At 41.2% G+C, this 19,575-nt stretch overlaps 1 protein-coding gene across 2 annotated transcripts in view; it reads right to left on the reverse strand.

Moving 5' to 3' along the window:
* The window catches only part of GNPAT (glyceronephosphate O-acyltransferase), a 39,001-nt gene that overhangs the window by 10,502 nt on the left and 8,924 nt on the right, over nucleotides 1-19,575 (reverse strand). Inside the window, exons 2-9 of one of the 2 annotated variants that reach the window (XM_038394703.2) lie at nucleotides 18,449-18,637; nucleotides 14,245-14,421; nucleotides 12,579-12,708; nucleotides 9,863-9,990; nucleotides 9,490-9,565; nucleotides 8,534-8,685; nucleotides 8,313-8,443; nucleotides 6,041-6,264 (exon numbers count right to left, since the gene is read on the reverse strand). In XM_038394703.2, coding sequence (XP_038250631.1) covers nucleotides 6,041-6,264; nucleotides 8,313-8,443; nucleotides 8,534-8,685; nucleotides 9,490-9,565; nucleotides 9,863-9,990; nucleotides 12,579-12,708; nucleotides 14,245-14,421; nucleotides 18,449-18,637 — 1,207 coding nt within the window. Of the gene's footprint in view, nucleotides 1-6,040; nucleotides 6,265-8,312; nucleotides 8,444-8,533; nucleotides 8,686-9,489; nucleotides 9,566-9,862; nucleotides 9,991-12,578; nucleotides 12,709-14,244; nucleotides 14,422-18,448; nucleotides 18,641-19,575 lie in introns of both variants that reach the window. The other variant, XM_038394702.2, reaches the window with a different exon arrangement.

The following is a 19,575-nucleotide window of genomic DNA, read 5'->3' on the forward strand; positions in this document are numbered from 1 at the left end:
CGCTGCTGCCTTCAGAATTGGGCAGCCAGAGAGTGGCAGCTGCTGACTGAAGGTCCAGCTCTGCAGGCAGCAGCACAGAAGTAAGGATGGCATGGTATGGAATTGCCACCCTTACTTCTGCGCTGCTGCTGGTGGGATGCTGCCTTCAGAGCTGGGCACCTGACCAATAGGTGCCACCCTCCGGCCGCCCAGCTCAGACGGCAGTGCAGACGGAAGGGTGGCAATATCCCCCTAAAATAACCTTGCGACCCCCCCAAACACCCTTTTGGGTCAGGATCCCCAATTTGAGAAACGCTGGTCTCCCCCATGAAATCTGAATAGCATAGGGTAAAAACACACACAAAAAGCAGATTTCACAGGGGGAGTCCAGCTTTCATGGTCCATGATGTGTTTTTCATGGCCGTGAATTTGGGAAATAGGAAGTGGTCTCCTTCCCTCTCTGCAACCAAAAGTGGGTAACTGCTGTTCTGAACCTCTCAATAGAGAGCACAGATCTACACTATTAGACAGGTACATTGCATAGCTCTGTTCACCACATCTATTTTAGATCTGCAAACGTACATTTTTAATTCTCATCTACCCTTCTGTCAAGGTAAGAGCAAAATTCCCACAAACCAAAGATCCCTCACACTCACCTTTAACTAAAAGAAGTAAAAACGGGATCATCATGCATAACTTACTTGGTTACACAGATAACAGACTGTACCCAAGCTCAAAGTTCTACTTGCTTCATAACACATATCCCTGGCACACTTTTTCAGGAACAGTTTTACTGAGAACGCTATTCAAAGAGTGTTTGCAAAGCGGAGGGTATAGCAGATAAGAAAAAAAAATTAAGATAAGCACACCCCAGAACTTGTGGTATGAGACCAAAAATATACAGCATATGCACAGCCTCTTCCACTCAAAAAGCTTAGCTTGAGTTATTCTACTTTGACTGATTCAGATATTTTAATTTATTTAAATTGTTTCAAAACATTCTCAATGTAGAATGAGACAATATTCTTTGTCTGACCAGAATATGCTAACATGCAAGGGAACAGACAACCTTAAACTGAATATGAAGAGGTAAAACATATGATCATAGGACTGTGTGCATGCCAATCTACAGGACATTGAAGGGGTACATTTATTTATTTAAAAAAATCAATTTTAACATAACTTTCACCCCCAAGCAGCTAATGGCTTATCTGCTGCTTCAATGTGTCATCCCATCTTTGCCAGTGCACTAAAGTTGCTCAAGAGGGTGAGAAGTGGTGAGGCAGACAGGTTGTTTTGCAATCCTTTAATATAGTTTTCTTACACACAGGTACATTTCAACAGTAGATAAATAAGCCCAATGTATTACAAACAGCTAGTACGACCAATGGAGAAACAACTAGGAATTGGAGGTGGGGTGGGGTTGGGGAAGAGTTATGTGGTTTACATAGACTACAAACCACAGACTTTTATGGAGTGTCTAAACTGTTTTTTACAAAAGGTGCTAACTACTTCAAATAACTCAAAGTAAAAAAAAACCCAAATGTGTAATCATACCCAGGGCTTGTCTATGCTACGGGGGACTATACCAACACAGCTACATCACGATGGCTATGCTGGCATAAGCTTGTAGCAGAAATGGAGCCTACACTCACGGAAGGGGTTTCTCTGTTTCTGTAGGAACACATCATCTCCCAGAGCAACAACAGCTACATTGATGGAAGCATTCTTCCATTAGCCTAGCTGCGTCTACGCTGGGGGTTAGGTTAGCATAATTATGTCACTCTGGGATGAGGATTTTTTCATACCCTTAAGCAACACAGCTATATCACCTTAAAATTTAAGTATAAACCAGGCCTCATAAAGTGGCCAGCACAAAATAGTAGAATCTGCTCTATCATCAGTCCTTTGTCTTGCATTTTGACAATATAGGTTGCTTATTTTAACAGTAAATGGAGATGATTCTGCCATTTAGTTTTACAGATCATGGAGGGCCAAAGAGACCGCTGCTAGCAGACATGGTCTAGGAGAGGAGTACCATGGGCCAAGCTAGGACTACAGTTTTTGACTGCTGGGATGCTACCACTGCTGATCTGTTTAAAAAAAAAAAAAAAAATTTGCTGATGTGCCATACAAATGCTGCTTAAATGCCTGGATACCTTCAATGCATGACAACTAATATACATGCAAGTATATATCAGTCATATCATATATTAAAAAAGTCTGGTTGCTGAGTGTTCCAGATCACAGAATTTCAGACCACATCTGGAGGTCTGAAAACTTCTGTAAAGCAACCAAGGCCTCCAAAAATACAAACACCTAGTGGAAGAACTTTTCAGAATCCAGAATACCACATCATCCAGTTTAAGGATAAACTCATGGGGGAAAAAAAAAAAAAAAAGAAAAAGAAAAAAAAAGGCAGGAAATTGAGAATCTGTGGTTTGACATTTTATAGCAATTTAGATTAGCTGTTTTATTCCTGATGAACTACAGCCCTCAGAGGGAGGGAAGGACCATCAGCAGAGATTGTCATTGCTTACAATTTACATTACTGTAGCATCTAGTGGTGCCAAGTGATATCAGATAAGATATCAAAGCTTCACTTTGCAGAAGTGCAACAACATTTTAATGCAGGGGTGGGCAAACCTTTTGGTCCGAGGGCCACATCTGGGTGAGGAAATTGCATGCAGGGCTATGAATGTAGGGCTGGGGCAGGGGTGCAGGAGGGGGCTCAAGGCAGGGAGTTGGGGTGCAGGTTGCAGGAGGGGTTCAGGGTGAGGGCTCCAGCCTGGCACCGCTTACCTGGAGCGGCTCCGGGGTGGCAGAGGCGCACACCAGGGCCAGGGCAGGCTCCCTGTCTGCCTGCCTGCCTGCCCTGGCCCCGGCCCCGCACCGCTCCGGGAAGCGGCCAGCACCACATCCCTGCAGCCCTTGGAGGAGTGGGGGCAGAGGGCCGAACGCGCTGCCCTTGCCTGTGGGTACCTCCCCTGAAGCTCCCATTTGCCATGGTTCCCCGTTCCCAGACAATGGGAGCTTTGGGGGAAGATACCCATAGGCAAGGGCAGCGTGCTCAGCCCTCTACCCCCGGTCCCCCAGGAATGTGGTGCCGGCCACTTCCTGGAGCAGCGCGGGGCCCGCGGGGCCACGGGGGTGGCAATCCCGCAGGCCGGATCCAAAGCAGGCAATAGTTTGCCCACTCCTGTTTTAATGGAAGCAAAATTTATTAGAGAGCTCATGTACAAGAAAATGTCTATGTTCCAGTACCCAGATTATACCTATAACTCAGGTTAAGATTATGCATTTTTTAGTAAAAGTCAGGGACAGATCACAGACAAACAAATTCACAGAAGCCCATGACCTGTCCCCAATTTTTACTAAAAATACCCTGGGGGTTGGGGAAGGACAAAACAGTCAGAGCGCTGCCGAGGGCTTGCTGCTGCTCTAGTCCCACCACTGCTCCTGCGGCATGGCTGACTGCTGCTGCTCCAGCTCCAAGGGGGCTGACCCAACCCCGGCCACTGCTCTGGCATGCCGGGGACCATGGCTCCGGCAGCCTTGGGGCTGGCCGCCGTTCCAGCAGTTGCTGCTCCCGCAGCCATGAAGCTGACACTGTAGCGGCCCTGCCAAGAAGTCACAAAGGTCCCAGAAAGTCATGGAATCCATGACAGAATCATCTCCTTATTTATAACTAAAGTCCTACTTAAACTGCGATATTGCAGAAATTGCGGATCCCACAATATTAGGTTTCCACCACAATTTTGTTAGCCCCGGGCAGCTGACAGTGGGAGTTCCCTCTGTCAGTCCCATGCATTCATGACTGGAATACAGTTGCAGCAAAATGTCTGGTTATAAAAAAAAAAAAAAAAAAATTAGCAGCAGAATACTTGAGTGTTCATATAGTTCCAGCAAATTTTTCTTAAACAAATAGGTCTATTCTGGCTTTTCCAAATTACCACAAATAAATGAAAAGTCCATTATTACTTTTCCACAATTTTCCATGTCTTGTCTGCAACTCAACTGCAATTATTTGACAGTCATACTGCAGTTCAAGTATGGCCTTACTTATAATCCTACTAAAACAAAAAAATATGTTTGCTTAAAAAAAAAAAAAAAAAAAAAAAACACCCCTGCAAAATGTCTACATTTGGAGTATTCTTTAATTCACTTTACAATAGGTGCTGTTGGTTCGGGACATATATCATTTGGGTAGTTATTTTTACTGGGCTTGCAGAGGCAGAGCTTTCCTTCAGTCAAAAAACTGAAAGCATCTGGAGGGAAGAGAGATGGGTGTTCTTTCGTGATGGACAGAGTTCTGTTACAGTGTAGTATGTCTATTTTTGCCCTGCAGTTAGGGCTGGATTAATGCAGGGATTTAGGGGCTGCAGCCCAGGGCCAAGGGGGCCCCAGCACAGCAGGGCTCAGGCAGGCTGCCTGCATGCCGTGGCCCCACGCCACTCCCAGAAGCGGCCGGCTGCTGGCACGTCTCTGTGGCCCCTGGCGGGATAGGGTGGGGGAGGCAGCTCTATGCATACCCATGCCCCTGCCCCCTGCAGCGGCCCCACAGCTCCCATTGGCTGGTTCCTATCCAATGGGAACTGTGGGGGCTGCACTTGCGGGCACAGGCAGCACACGGAGACACGCTGTCCCCCTACCTGCCAGGGGTGGCAGAGACATGCCAGCAGCCAGCTGCTTCTGGGAGCAGCATGGGGCTATGGCAGGCAGGCAGGCAGGCAACCTGCCTGAACCCTGCTGCACCATTAGCCAGGAGCTGCCTGTGGTAAGTGCCTCCCGGCTGGAGTCTATACCTCGCACCCCCTCCTGCACCGCAACCTCCTGCCCCAAATCAGAATCCCCTCCTGCACCAAACCGCTTCCCAGAGCCCACACCCCTCACCTGCACCCCAACACTCTGCCCCAGCCTGGAGCCCCCTCCTGCACCCAAACTCCCTCCCAGAAAGAAACTAATAACAGCTGTTCTAAGGTAAGAAGTAGGCAATTTTGCATTAACTTAATTATATTCTACATGTTTTAAGACTGAAATGTAACCACAGAACAGCTTAATGGGAATTAAAAAGACAAGTTTAGTATAGCATTAATAGCCTCGATGCTATAAATTGTGATAATTTTCTTTTAAATTAGGAAAAAAGACTTGTATACAGGGGTGCCACAAAATCTAATAGCCCCAGGGTCACAGGAGAGTTAATCCGGCCCTGCCTGCAGTGGGTAAAAATATTCCCCCTTTTGATTATGTACAAATGAGCACTAGAGTAAAGACCTGCTTGGACTATAGTTTATATATTTGAGAGACTTTGAAGGGAAACTGTCGTCTTAATGATGTAGTGTAAACTAAGTTCTTTATGTATGTTACTACTTATACACTGAAGCATGAGACTGGATTACCCTCATCGTTTTGAAAAGGAGTACTTGTGGCACCTTAGAGACTAACAAATTTATTAGAGCATAAGCTTTCGTGAGCTACAGCTCACTTCATCGTTTTGGCTTGCATAGCTCTCAGTGGCTCCCCATATGAAGTATCACAAGCCACTTTAAAGAGAGGTTAAATATAAAGAATGCTTAATTTAAAGAATTGGGCAGGAGAGCAAACCCTGAGGCAGGCATAAACTCTCAAAACTATGGAATAGAAGAAAAAAATAAAAATCAAAGTTGTAATGCGACTTTCTGTGCATGTGTTTGGGAGCGTTCTTGATTACACTGGATATCAAACTTTAAACTTAGTACTATACTGAGCTCCTGTTGCAACTCAGATAACGTGCTGTGACCTATGCTTTCAAAAGTTAGAGTTTGGATAAGAAACAATATTAGGCAAATCTCAGCACTATTTTAATATAATTATACTGGAGTTTCTCCCCCTTTACTCCTTCACATCTCAAAAAAGTAGCATATCTGTTGTTTCCACATGACTGGATTTTCGGTCACAATTTTTTGATCAGGACTAAAACCCCCTAAGCTCGGCTTTTAGTACTGCTTCAACATAAATTAAAAAACTCACTTCACAGTGTAACTTTCCTTAGCAAAAGGAATATAAAACTTTCTCTGCGTACCAGGCCACTCGAGGAATCCTCCAAAAGCTTTTGTTAAGCCTTTCAGCCAAAGCGTCTTTTCAACTAGAAGTTCAAAATCTATGGCTGGCAAATTCTGAAGCAGGACAGAAGCAATTAATACCCAGGGTCTCAGAACCATGTTTTCTATCTGTAGAAGCTCTATTTTGTAGGCTACATCAGTGACAAATTCCTGGATATCCTCAGATAGCCTTTGGGGAAGATGCCTGAAAGGAAAAGTCAAAATAACATAATACATTACAACCAAGAAGAAGCTCTACATCCTAGGATATAATTTATATCCTAATCCCATTAGTCCTGTACTGTACCCATTCATGTATGTTCTCTCACATAGATACTCTTCTGCCTATTTTACCCACAGTACAGCACCTAACACATTTGGGCAATTATGCAAGTACACGAGATCTAAATTATGAAGCAAGGCTTCCAGATCGAAGCAAGGTTTATGTTAACTGATTACAAAAAAATCATTCAAAACCTTCCACTTTATTGAAAAGATTCCAAAAATACCATACAATGTGAAAATATATTGCTAATGCATATTATTTGTTTGCATTATAGCAAAGAAATATCACACCTGCCAGGATAAAGCAGCTCAGAAAGAGGGTAGTCTTTCTGGACTATGTCCAGCTTAGGGAGAATGGTTGTTTTTATGGATTTATGCAATATAAAACACACATTTGCAACTCTGAGGGAAAAGGTAAATTTTGCAGCTAACAACATGGTTACATTTTTGCATTATGTATGGGGCTTTGATTTTGGGTGTTAAACAATGGTAAACTCTTCACTCTCTCCAGAATGCTCTATTACACAAACATTCTCTCACACACTTAACTCCTTAACTACATTACCCTCCCATCATACCACCTCTTTTAGGCACTGTAAATGATTGGAAGCCAAAGTTGGTTTGTAAAGAGAATGTAATAAATTTCCAGAGTTGGCCTGAGGTTCTTTCTGCCCCGTGCAAAGTAGAAAAATCTTTCCTCCTCACAGCTGTAGTGTCTGCCTTACCTGTGTTAGAGACAGAGACTTGGATGAATATAAGCTGGAGGAAGCAGAGTCCAGACAAGACAGAGGCAATGATAGCATGCAGGGGGAAAAGCATCTAGATGGTCAGGGTAGTGCCGATGAATCCCCACAATAGTGGGGAATACAAATCCTTTGCCAAGAGGTTTGCAGTTAAGAGGTACTTTTAAATATCCATTTTATGTCTTCCTGGGAGCTCATCATCTCGGACAGATGGATCTTGGAAGTTGTATCTACAGCTTACTCTATCCAGTTCAGCTTCTTTCTGCTCCCTTGCCTCCTCCCTCCCCTTCTACAGGGACCCCTCTCACAAGAGTCTTCTGAGGCAGGAGATACAATCCCCTAACACTGGGGCCCGATCAAACCTATTCCACCGGACTTCACTGGGAAAGGATTCAGTGTGATTCCAGGCCCCAAAGAAAAATGGGGTGGAGACCAATTCTGGATGTCAGTACACTCAACACCTTTGTTCACACCCAGTGGTACAGAATGGTAATCCTAGCAGTGATCATTCCTTCTCTGAGCCTGGGAGATTGGTTCGTCTCCCTTGACGTCCAGGATGCTTATTTCCATTTAGCCGTGAATCCTTCACCGAGACATATCCTATGCTTTGTGGTGGGTAGAGACCACTGTCGATACCACATCCTACACTTCAGCTTTTTCACCACTCCAGGAGCTTGGGGCTATAACATCTGCTATCGTCAAACAAAAGCCATGAAAATCTTAAATTCCAGATATCAAATTGGGAAACCATTCATCTTGTCAGAAGATTACCACTTCTTGGCACAAGGACACATGCTGTCTGCAATGAAGAAGGTGGCAGTGGTGGGGAGAGGGGAAGGGGAAGATCTGAAATGGTGAAACAACTGAGATACTTCAATTACTGACAACTCTCAATGGTAGAGCTCTGTATTTAAGAGCCTAGCATGGCACATACATCACCTTAAGACACTCACAAAACAAGTAACAAAGAATGAGCTTCTTCAGAAATACTTGATCACTTGAGTCACAACAGCGCCCAACTTTTAGAGAAACACGGCTGAGCTGCCTGAATAGTCAGATCAAGAAGAGGGGAAGAGAAAGGAAGAACCTGATCCGCTCACAGCATGGAGATGAAAAGAAAAATGCTACTCTCCAGCCTTTGCTATTTTACATGAGTCAAAAACAAAAAACAAATAAATTATATAGATTTGAACCCAAACTATTGGGAGATCAGATGTTCTGGTACCTTGGGACCAAGTTATGAGGACACCAATTGATTCTCCCAGATGCCAATGTTCTGAGCGATACAGGCTGCCCAAAATACACATGAATGCTTCCAAAATTGTCGCTGAGGATTTTTCTGGCTTTCAACAACCCCTGAAGTGAGGAGAGGGGAAAAATGTGAGTTGATATTACAGGGATATACAGACAGGCAAATACATTGTATTATTGACTATATTTACGTACAGATGTAGACTCTTTGGGCTTAGGAACTCCTAGAAGTTCATATGCATAGAGGGATTCTTCTAATATCCTCTCATAGCTGATGCTGATTGGAACAAGATAGGTGTCAAAAACCTCTCTTTTAAAAAATGGCTCCATCACAATACTGAGAAGACCTGTAAATAGGTGGGCGAGGGGAAAAAAAAAAACATTCTGAGGCTTCTGGAAAGGAAATTAAGCTGAATTGCAATTGAAAGGAGGCATCTGGTTGTGTACCAATAGGCAAAAACTATGTTATAAGATACGCTTTGTGCTCACACGATGCAGACACAAGCATAAGCCAAAGTTGCTGTCTGTGCTTTAAAACAATGCAAATGAAAAGTGTTACATTTGATCAAATACCTGTGCTGTATTTACACAACAATACTACTGCTTTGCATTCACATAGCATCTTCCATCCAGCATCTCTCAGCACTTCTGTGATGATAAATAACTGTTGTTACACCCATTGCAGATGGGAAGCAGGGAGAGGTTAAGTGATTTGCAACAGGCCACACAGGGAGGCAGTGAGAGAGCCAGGAATCTTGTATGTTTCTATTATTTGTATTGCGCTACCATCTAGCGGCCCCAGTCACGGAACAGGAGCCCCTTGTGCTAGGACGTATACAGCACAACACTAACCAGTAGATAGGCTGGTTTGGAGGCCTACAGGACCATTCCATACAGTTCCTGAATTTGTCCACCCCACAACAGACTTGCTCTACAAAATGATGTCCTCTGTGCAGTGTGACCTCACACACACCTATGTGCGATGTTATGCCATTTGGTGCTGCACACCTACACATGGCCACTGAAGATGTTGGACCACCTTGCTACTCTCCCACATTATATTGTTTTGGTTCCTCCCCAGCAACACAATAAGGTACTCTATTGAAAATCCCCAAATTCAATAAAAATTTTAACTTTTTCAACCAACGTACCAAACTTTGGAGTCAAAGTCTTCGCGGTGCGGCTTCTGGTCCCTTCGAGAAAAAATTCAATTGGGGCATAGCCATTCTTCATAACAAAACAAAAAAATAAGTTGATTGGGGGGAAAAAAAAAAATCAATATGATAATGTTTAATCTTCTCTCTCCACATAGTAAAAAGGCTTATTTTAAGCTGGGAGTCAAGCAAGTCTAACATCAGGCATCACTACACCTACATTCATCCATCACCTCTAAAGCAGCATATAGTTAAATTAACCAAATAAAGTTTTTTGCATTAATGTATCTTTCATAGAACACATGTGCCAGTAAGGTCAACTAATGCTTTAAAATGTACTTTTAAAAAAATTGTTCAGTAGTTTATTTACCCTTAACATTGTTTTTACATATTCAGCAAAAACTGCCCAATAGAGTCTGTTCCCACCGAATGTACGTCGCATAAAAAAGGCACCTGACCTTCGGAGCAGCTCACCAACTATTTTCATTCCTAGGAAATCTGGGGGGAAAAAAACAAAACACAAAACTTATTGATTGAGTGTGCCACCTAATATTAATCAGTTTCCCTAAAGCTTTGACCTCAGCTATTACCATAAAGGACTAATCCTTTGGGGATTTATTGTAAATATCTTCTATTAGCTTTCAAGCACCACACACACACACACACACACAAAATCTACACACAGTGGGTCAAGTTTTTGAATTCTGCATTTGTATGTGCAAAGGGGCACTTACAGTCAAAACGATCTCTTCTGACATTTAGATGACCAGACTTGAAAATCTGGTCATTGTTATACTGACACAAAGTCCATAGTAGTTTCAGGCTTGATCTACACTGCCAACTTATGTCGGTATACCTAAGTTGCTCAGGGGTGTGGACTTTTCACACTCCTGAGCAACACAGTTATACTGACTGAACGCCCACACAGCACTATGTTGACAGGAGGACTCCTCCTGTTGACATAGCTACCGCCTTTGGGGAGTACCTATGCCAATAGGAAGAGCTTCTCCCTTTGATGTAGGTAGCGTCGTCATTAAGCACTGCAGTGCTGTAAAATGTAGACTAGCCCTCAGTAATCCTGAGAGGTAGCAACACGTCCATTTAAATATACGCTAATGGATCCAGAGCTGATGCAAGTTGGCCTAGCTCTATTCAAGTCAATGAAACCAGGCCCATTTACAATAGTTGATGTCTGGCTCGCCAACTTTATGAGGAAGGAAAAATAGGAACTTGAAAGTACAGCTGTTATGCGTTTCCTAGTCTTGAGGAATCACGATTACTCCTTTCTGGGTTTTGGCAAGTAATTTAGATCACTTGCATTATAACAGTGAATCGTTTGGGGAGTCACATAATGCAGGAGAGTTTGAAAAAAGTTTGACCTGTTAGATTCTTGGATCTTCCTCTGATGCACTATATTTGGGAACCTTTTAAGGTTTAACCTTTTGGATGTCAAAGTCAGTAAACAGAAAAGTTAGTTTCAACAGCAACATGAACTTGGTTGCCATGAATATCTTGTATAAAACTTTATAGTTCAGTACAGAGTAAATGATAAAACACATATTAAGGTTCATATCTCACTAGAAAGAGAGGAATAGAACATGTGCAATACAGTCAGCTCAAAGTTTCAACCTTAATTTCTGGTGACTAATCTTAACATATTAAAAATATATTTGAGATTTAATGTCTTAGATTACAGATTTTATTCTTCAATCACCATTAGTGCTTAACACATCTTAAATCCAATGAGTGTTGTAAGGCACGGTAAGTTCTTAAAATAGCTGAGGATCTAATGTATATTGCAGTGCCATAAGTGACTTAGGGTGCATTCATTTTGGTCTAACTCTGCTCCCATTAATTTCAATGGGAGGAAAGTTAAGCTAATACAGAGTACTTCTGAAAACTTTGTAGGATAATACCACTATCATACGATAGGTGTATACCTAATATATAAAGTAATTGCCACATCTACAGCACCTTGCATGTGAAGAGCACAAAGTTAAGTCCCTAAGATTGACTGGTACCTACTGACAAGTGCATAATAAGGTCTCAGGTAAAGCTGGTTGAAAGTTCTCTCATGCAATATTTTTTCTGCTGGAAAATGCTAATTCGTCAAAAGCAAAATGTTCTGAGAGAATGTGTTGATTTTGACAAGTCTTAACAGAAATCAGAACAGGTTTTCAATTAAATCTTACATGGTTCCCTGCCAGCTCACCTGCCCCCGCCTCCCTCCCACTTCCCAAGCAGCCTGCTTGGTGGGCTACCAGGGAGCCCAAGCTCCCAGTTCTCCACAGTTTGCTTGTTGCAGAGCCATGGCTCCCACGACCTCCAGGCTCCTGCGTCGTCCTCCACAGCATGCCTGCTTCCTGGGGCTTCCCAGACTCCCAGCAACCCACCTAGAGCTACTCGGGAGTCCCATGGCCTAAGCTCCCTGGCTCCTCTGCAGCTTGCCTGGCAGGCTACTGTGGAGCCAGGGCTCCCAGGCAGCTTGGCATTTCATTTGCACAAACATTTTCAAGATTTTGGATTTTCATCACAATGAAAGATGCAATTTTTTCCAAAACCTCACTTTTCTCAGGCGCAGTCAGAACCTTTTTCACAAGATCAGATGCTTACAGGGGCACTTAAAAAAAGCCACACACAGCACAACAGATATATGAAAATGTTCCATTGCACATATGCAGCTGCCAGTATTCAATCATAGCTAATCACCCTCCTCCAAACCAATTTACTCCCCCCCCCATCCCAACTTGGTCAAGTAGGTATTACTTCAATAAGTAATAGTCACATACCAAGTTTCAGAATCCAGCTTCAGTTATCTGCATGTATGGGAAAAAACATGGCAACTTTTTAAAGTGACTTAAGTATTTTCCCCCACCATTACTGAGAAGTGCAGTTAGTGGGGTTTTGCTCAAATGTGCTATAAAAAAAAAAATTCACCAATAACGCTTGTCAGAATGTTTTAACCATATGAAAATGGGGTTTTATTACAGAAATTATTTCAACCTTAATGCTGGTAGCTAGTACCAGGTACCTGCTATAATAATATCTCTGCATCTTGAAAATTGATTGTTAAAAGAAATACTTGCCCATTCCTGCAGCAATGACGGGCAGAGCCAAGTCATATGTGTATAACAAATAAGATAGCATCAGAAAATCTATATAGCTTCGGTGACTGGGGAGCAGGACAACTGGATGCTCCTGAATGGCCTGTTGTAACTAAGAACAAACACAAACAATATTTATGAGAACCCCTTTCATGGAAGCTATCACTGCAAATTCCAACAAGATCTCAGAATAGAATGGATTGTGTTTTACGATGACATTATAGTGAATTTCATTAGAGGATGATCCTTGTGTTTATCAGTAGTCTAATTCTTTCAGTTTTTGCTGACATACGACTTGGAGCTACAGTAACACTAGCACTGGACCCCATATCAATCTAGAGTTTCTCAAAGGAGAACTCCCCTTTAATCATAAACCTAGTAGGACCACTGGATAGTGGGAGATGGGTCATGGAGGACTGCTGACATTTCACATGTGTTCTGATTGCCTTAATGAGTCACTACATTTCAGTATTTTATTTTGGGGGCATTCATACAACAACATATAGAGAAACATGACCTTTACTTTCTATTCCTTCCAACACCTCTCTGAAGTGCTTTAATATATTTTGGATATTTACTGAGTTAGATATAATGGATATAGATTATAGTGAAATTCTTTGAAATACATATTGATAAGCTAGTTTCTTATTCTCTCAAGCATACCGTATACCCATCACCATGGTGTAACTCCAACCAGGTTCCCATGTTTCTATTAGTCACCAATCCCATTCTTCAGTGCTTATGACCATATCCCACTTCATCATGGGTCCAAACTTTACTTCTAGAACCTCTCTTTATTAGCGCCTACTACTAAACGTAAATTAAAGAAAAAAACATGGCCTTTTAGAAACAAAACTTTTCATAAAGTTTCCCCAAACACCATAGAGAAGTTACTCTTATTCTATTTTATTTAGGAATTCAGGCCCTGTTCAGTAAGACTCTATACTGACCAAAGAACTAATAAAATGGTAACATCACAAGAGAGAGTGAAAACTGAATGAATGAGGAGGAAAATATTTAGACAGACTGAGTCTTTGTTTTGTTAACTATTAACTTCAAAGACTAATTAATATTCTGAAGAAAGGAAATCTTCAATAAAGATTACTCCCACCATTTCAATAAATTCATGCAAAAGCTCACACACAGCTTCTGAGCCTGCCAACAAGTCCTTGGTGGGGGGGATAGGGGAGGGGAAGGAAAGTTCAGACTTGACATTCTTGATATTTCCAAGGGAAACACCAAGAAAAAACCCTGTTAGGCCCCTCTTTACACAGAATCAAGGGTACAAGCACAATTTAAAAAATTCTTTGTAGGTCATCTTTAGGAATTACTGTTTTCTCGGTTTCAAAATTTGTCCCTGTCACAAGCCTATCTAATAGCTCTGTACAATGGGATAAAATGCATTAATTATTTAAATCTGCTGATACTTGTGTACTGAAACTAGGAATTTAGATTCTCCTTTGAATTCTTTATTCACATCTAGGTTTCTCCCTTTTTAATTGTTGAAAAGGATAATCCTAGTTAACACAGGCTTGTCACTTTTATTCTTTAAAACTTTTGGATCTATGAATTTGGGTGAAGATTGAGCGTCTATGCCTGAGTGAGTAGTATAACCACCAGTTATGTCAGCCTTTATACAAATACTTACTTTCTGAATTCCTTCTTCATTCACACAAACTTTCTGGAAAAGGCGTTTAAATATTTTGCTCAAACTGAAAGCAAAAAATCGAATAGCTCCTATGTGTAAATTGTGACCCATCTCATCCAGGATTTCAGTGACTTCTTCTTGTATAATATCAGTGGACTCACCCATCTCTTTTGATAGCTAAATAAAAAGTAACAATAAGATCAAAAGTCATTTCCCAATTTTTTTTTTTTTTTTTTTTTTTTTAAAAGACTGTTCCACAAACTATACCTATTATTCTGTCAAACTAAGAGAAAGGTATTCAAGCCAATGAAATGTAATACATTCTAAATGTTTCAGACATTATTTTAGGGAAATGTGGGTTCTGCTTTATATGACAGACATAAACCTAACGTTACCGATTCTGTTTTATTTCAACAACAAAAAAAGTAAAGCGTGAACTCCTCTGAAACACAGTAACTTAAGTGATTACCTTCTGAAACATAAGTTTCATACAAAGGCTGTATTTATATTTATAATAAGTCATTAGGATGCACTGGCATATATACGTTATACTAGATTTGTATCTCTTTTAAGAAGCTTACATTTTAGAAGAGGATTTATTAAATTGCCTTTCTGACAAATGCATGCTTTGGTCTTCTTTCACTGATTAATACAGTTAATTTTAAAAAGCCAGTATTCTTAATAGACACATTGTAGAAAAGTTTTAAAATGCTTTTGGGGTAAGTTTTTCGTTACCCGGGGATATCCACTCCATTACTCACGCACTTCTTTGTAATGTATCCTTTTGGCAATGGCTAGCTGAAATGCATACAAAGTACCATCACTACAAATGTTGCATAATGATGTTCAGTTTTAATTGTTGCAAATCTTTCATTTGGGAGATTGTTACTATGGAATTAAAGAGTGGGAATCTCCTTATTCAGTATATTGACTCAAAAAACATTTAACCTAAAAGATACTCTTTACGATTAAAGAACAACTAAATAAGGAACATGCATGTTTTAAAGGCATGCAGGATGCAGTGAACATCAGTGAATTAACCACGTCTCCTTAGAGAGTTGTACACTATTAACCTTATTAGTAATGTTTTCACTTCTATAACAGTTAAGAAATTTCTCTCCTCCGACCCTCCTCCATCCCAATCAAGTGGCCATTTCATTGTCAAATCAATGCATTCAAAACTTCCTTCTCTACATAATTTATTTCATCCTGAATAGTTTCAAGTCTAGCAAAGCCTGATTATTTTAGCAACACAGAAGAAACCAGCAACTACCTTCTCTAACCCCACCAAACAAAAACAAAAAAAAAAATCAATATTTAACAGGAAGTAGATTTTTATTATTTATTCAGGGCAGGCACTTTGCTCTCATTCATTCGTAAAATGCTTACCAGCACACCTATCATTCATGAATAAATAATTATTAATTTATAGAATGCATATCTCCTACAGCAGCCAATTACTTATGCCATAAAACTAGGAAACAAGAAACCCATATAAACCACAAAAATCATACAAAAACTAAATCAAACAAATGCAACTCAGCTCATACCCTGAAAATTTCTAGACCAGTTCCAGCAAATTGCCAAGGAAGAAAATCAAAGATGGTGGGTGGTTCACTCAAGTGAGTACGTTTCCCCCACTCAGACAGTAGGCTGTTGTGTTCTACACCAGCTGTAGCTGGTAGATATAATTCCTAAAACAGCCCCAAGTAGAGCATCTTGCAATAGTCTGAAGAACAAATGTTTGAGACTGGACTGTAACTGGCAAGATCATTAACCTCCAAGGCCGAGTCTACATTGTAGCTGGGAGTATGCCTCCTAGCCTGGGTAGACAGACTCATGCCAGCTCAGCTCAAACTAGCATGCTAAAATAGCAACGTGGACGTTGCAGCATGGGTAGCAGCTCAGGATAGCCACACAAGTCCAAGCCTCCCAATCCCTGGGTCTGAGCTTGGATGGCTAGCCCAATCCATCACCTCCATATTGCTATTTTTCATTCACTAGTTCAAGCAAAGCTAGTGTGAGTGTCTCCCGGGGCTGGAAGGCTCGGTCTCAGCTGCAGTGTAGACATACCAAGTGAGTGGGGGATTTCTGAGTAAGGGCTTAACCACCACTTGTTTCAGCATTGCTGGCAGCTTGCCCTGCTGAAGGGATGGTATTGAAATTAGAGGAGGTGCTGGTAAGTAACCTTTATGTTTCAGCCGCTAACCGCTTTCCACTATAAAAACAGTCACAAGAATCTTTTAAAAAGAAACTAACAGCTCCATGGTTTGCAGCAGGCTTTTAAAATGCAGCTGGGAGAAAGCCATTGGGCTAGAGAAGAGCCTTTTCTTTGTCTCATGAAACTCCATGCAGGGTTAACATAAGAACAGCCATACTGGGCCAGACCAACGGTCCAGCTAGCCCAGTATCCTGTCTCTAACAGTGGCCATTGCCAGATGCTTCAAAGTGAACGAACTGAACAAAGTTCAGTCATCCAATCCCAGTTTCTGGCAGTTGGAGGTTTACGTACACGTGGAGCATGAGGTTGTGTCACTGACCATCTTGGCTAATAGCCATTGATGGATCTATCCCCTTGAATTTATTTAATTCTCTTTTTAACCCAGTTATACTTTTGGTCTTCACAACATCCCTTGGCAACAAGTTCCACAAGTACTTCTTTTTGTTTGTTTCAAACTGCTGCCTATTAATTTCATCAGGTGACCACTAGTTCTTGGGTTACATGAAGGGGTAAACAACACTATCCTGTTAACTTTCTCCATGCCATTCATGATTTTATAGACCTGTTTCATAACCCACTTTAGTCATCTCTTCTCTAAAATGATCAGAGTTTTTTTATTCTCTTTCTTCATATGGAAGCTGTTCTATACCCCTAACCATTTTTGTTGCCCTTCTCAGAAAATAATATATTAGAAATGGAAAAAGTATAGAGATGAGGTAACCAGAACCGCATGCAGTATTCAAGATGTGGGCATATCATGGATTTATAGAGTGGCATTAGATATTTTCCTGTTTTATTATCTATCCCTTTCCTAATGGTTCCTAACATTCCATTAGCATTTTTGACTGCGGCTGCTGCCTATTGAGCGGATGTTTTCAGGGAACTATCCAAGAGGACTCCAAGAATCTCTTTCTTGAGTGATAACACCTAATTTAGATTCCATCATTTTGTACATATAGTTGGGACTATTTTTCCAATGTACATTTCATCTGCCATTTTGTTGCCCAGTTTAGTGAGATCTCTTTATAACTCTTCACAATCAACTTTGAACTTATCTACCTGGTGTAATTTTGTATCATCTACAAATTTTGCCATCTCACTGTTCACCCCCTTTTCCAGATTATTTTATAAAGATGTTAAACAGCACAGATCCCAATATAGATCCTTGGGAGACCCTACTATTTATCTCTCTCCATTGTGAAAAGTGACCATTTATTCCTACCCTTTGTTTGGTTAGCAGTTATAAAGTGTTAAAAACTGCCACTTCCCCTACATTGCCATTTGTCCCCATCGCCATCCCCTCCGTGGACCTAATACATCATTCATGTCCTACCCCATCCGGAAGCACAGACAGGGCAGGAATTCCTTTAACTTCTTGGGAGGGGTGGAAGGAAGGCAGCCAAACCAGGTTTCCACTGACAACCTCCTGGATCCAGCAGCCCACCCGAGTCTGGGATAACTGCCTTCTCTTGCTGCCAGCTAATGCAGCGAGTCCTGTAGCTCAAGCAGTAGCAGGCTGTGCTGAAATTTCAGGCTTCAAAACCTGATGATGATGATACATGAGGGGAAGGAGTTGCTACAGTTGTTTTTACTAATTGTTTCCAATTTGTTTTTACCATTCTCCTTTAAAGAAAGCTAGGAAATTACATTAAAATGTATGCTTATGTATTTTATAATGTTGCTTTTTTACAAAACCCATAAAAAAAAAAGTCAAGCAGAGTGGATAAACCGTGCAACATACTGGCATGCTCGTAAAATCAAAACACTGCTTGGAGATCATCTACCATACCCCTGTGGGTAAATCAGTGTATTTATTTTGCCTGTTAGCAAAGGGTGGTGTTAAATTCTTGATTTACTGGTCTTTCCAACAACAAATAAATAATCTGTTTGACAGAGATTAGAAAAAGGATTCTCCCCTTCTCCCACACAATGTCTATCTGGATTTCACCTACAACGAATTAGAGACTCCATGTTTGGTCTCACCTGTTTGATAACATACTGAACTTGCTCTGACTGCAGAACACTATCTTTAATGGCACTTGGTTTGCAAGCTGAAAGTCCTTTGTAAATGACAGGAGTGTAACATTTCATTGCATATCGCAGGTCACTGGACTGCCGCCTCTCCTCCAAGATATCTTCAAACTCATCCCTTTTCTTTGATGTGAGTTCTTTCTGCTGGGAATATGCAAAAACAGAATGAGACCATATCTTAAACCAGCCAATGGTATTCTTAGATACATCAGTTAAGATTTATTCTGCTGTCATGTAATACTTTTGCAATGTTTGTTTATTGAATTCTTAAACAAATTCCCATGCTTTGAGTGCATATACAACTATTACATAGATTTAACCTTCCCCACCAAAAAGAGCTTGGCAGAACAAATGGGCTTTGAAAGTCAACAGGGACCACTGAGAAAGTGCCTTGCCTCCAGCATCTTCTTAATTAAACTAATGGGTTGTGACTTAAGCCCTTCTGATTTCAACTGTTGCAATTACTTGCAAGGAACGAGGTGATCTCTGCGATATCCAAGATGCCACCCATCTAAGGCTAAGGATAAAAATTAACACCTTAAATTATACCCCAAATCAAACTGGAAGACAGTGCAAATCAGGGAACAAAAGTGTAAAAAGGGACCTTGAATGAAACACCCTTTACTTAGTGCAAAATGCAATGGCCAGTTTGTTAAAGTTTCTGGGTCGCTTAAAGTGCGGGCTCATGCAATACATACTGTATCACATTTATCCACCTGGAGGTAAGAAAGGCATGGATCACCATGGTAAGCTCCACATATAAAAGAAGAGGACCTGACCTCTCTCTGGCCAAACACAAATAATAAAAAGAAAAAGGAGTACTTGTGGCACCTTAGAGACTAACAAATTTATTTGAGCATAAGCTATCATGAGCTACAGCTCAATGCATCCAATGAAGTGAGCTGTAGCTCACAAAAGCTTATGCTCTAATAAATTTGTTAGTCTCTAAGGTGCCACAAGTCCTCCTTTTCTTTTTGCGAACACAGACTAACATGGCGGCTACTCTGAAACACATAATAAATAGATGTTTTGGACACTGATACTAACTCAGTATCCTGAAGCAATGGTGGATCCAACAA

The sequence above is a fragment of the Dermochelys coriacea genome, chromosome 3, assembly GCF_009764565.3.
Source record: "Dermochelys coriacea isolate rDerCor1 chromosome 3, rDerCor1.pri.v4, whole genome shotgun sequence".
NCBI classification, from domain to species: domain Eukaryota; kingdom Metazoa; phylum Chordata; order Testudines; family Dermochelyidae; genus Dermochelys; species Dermochelys coriacea.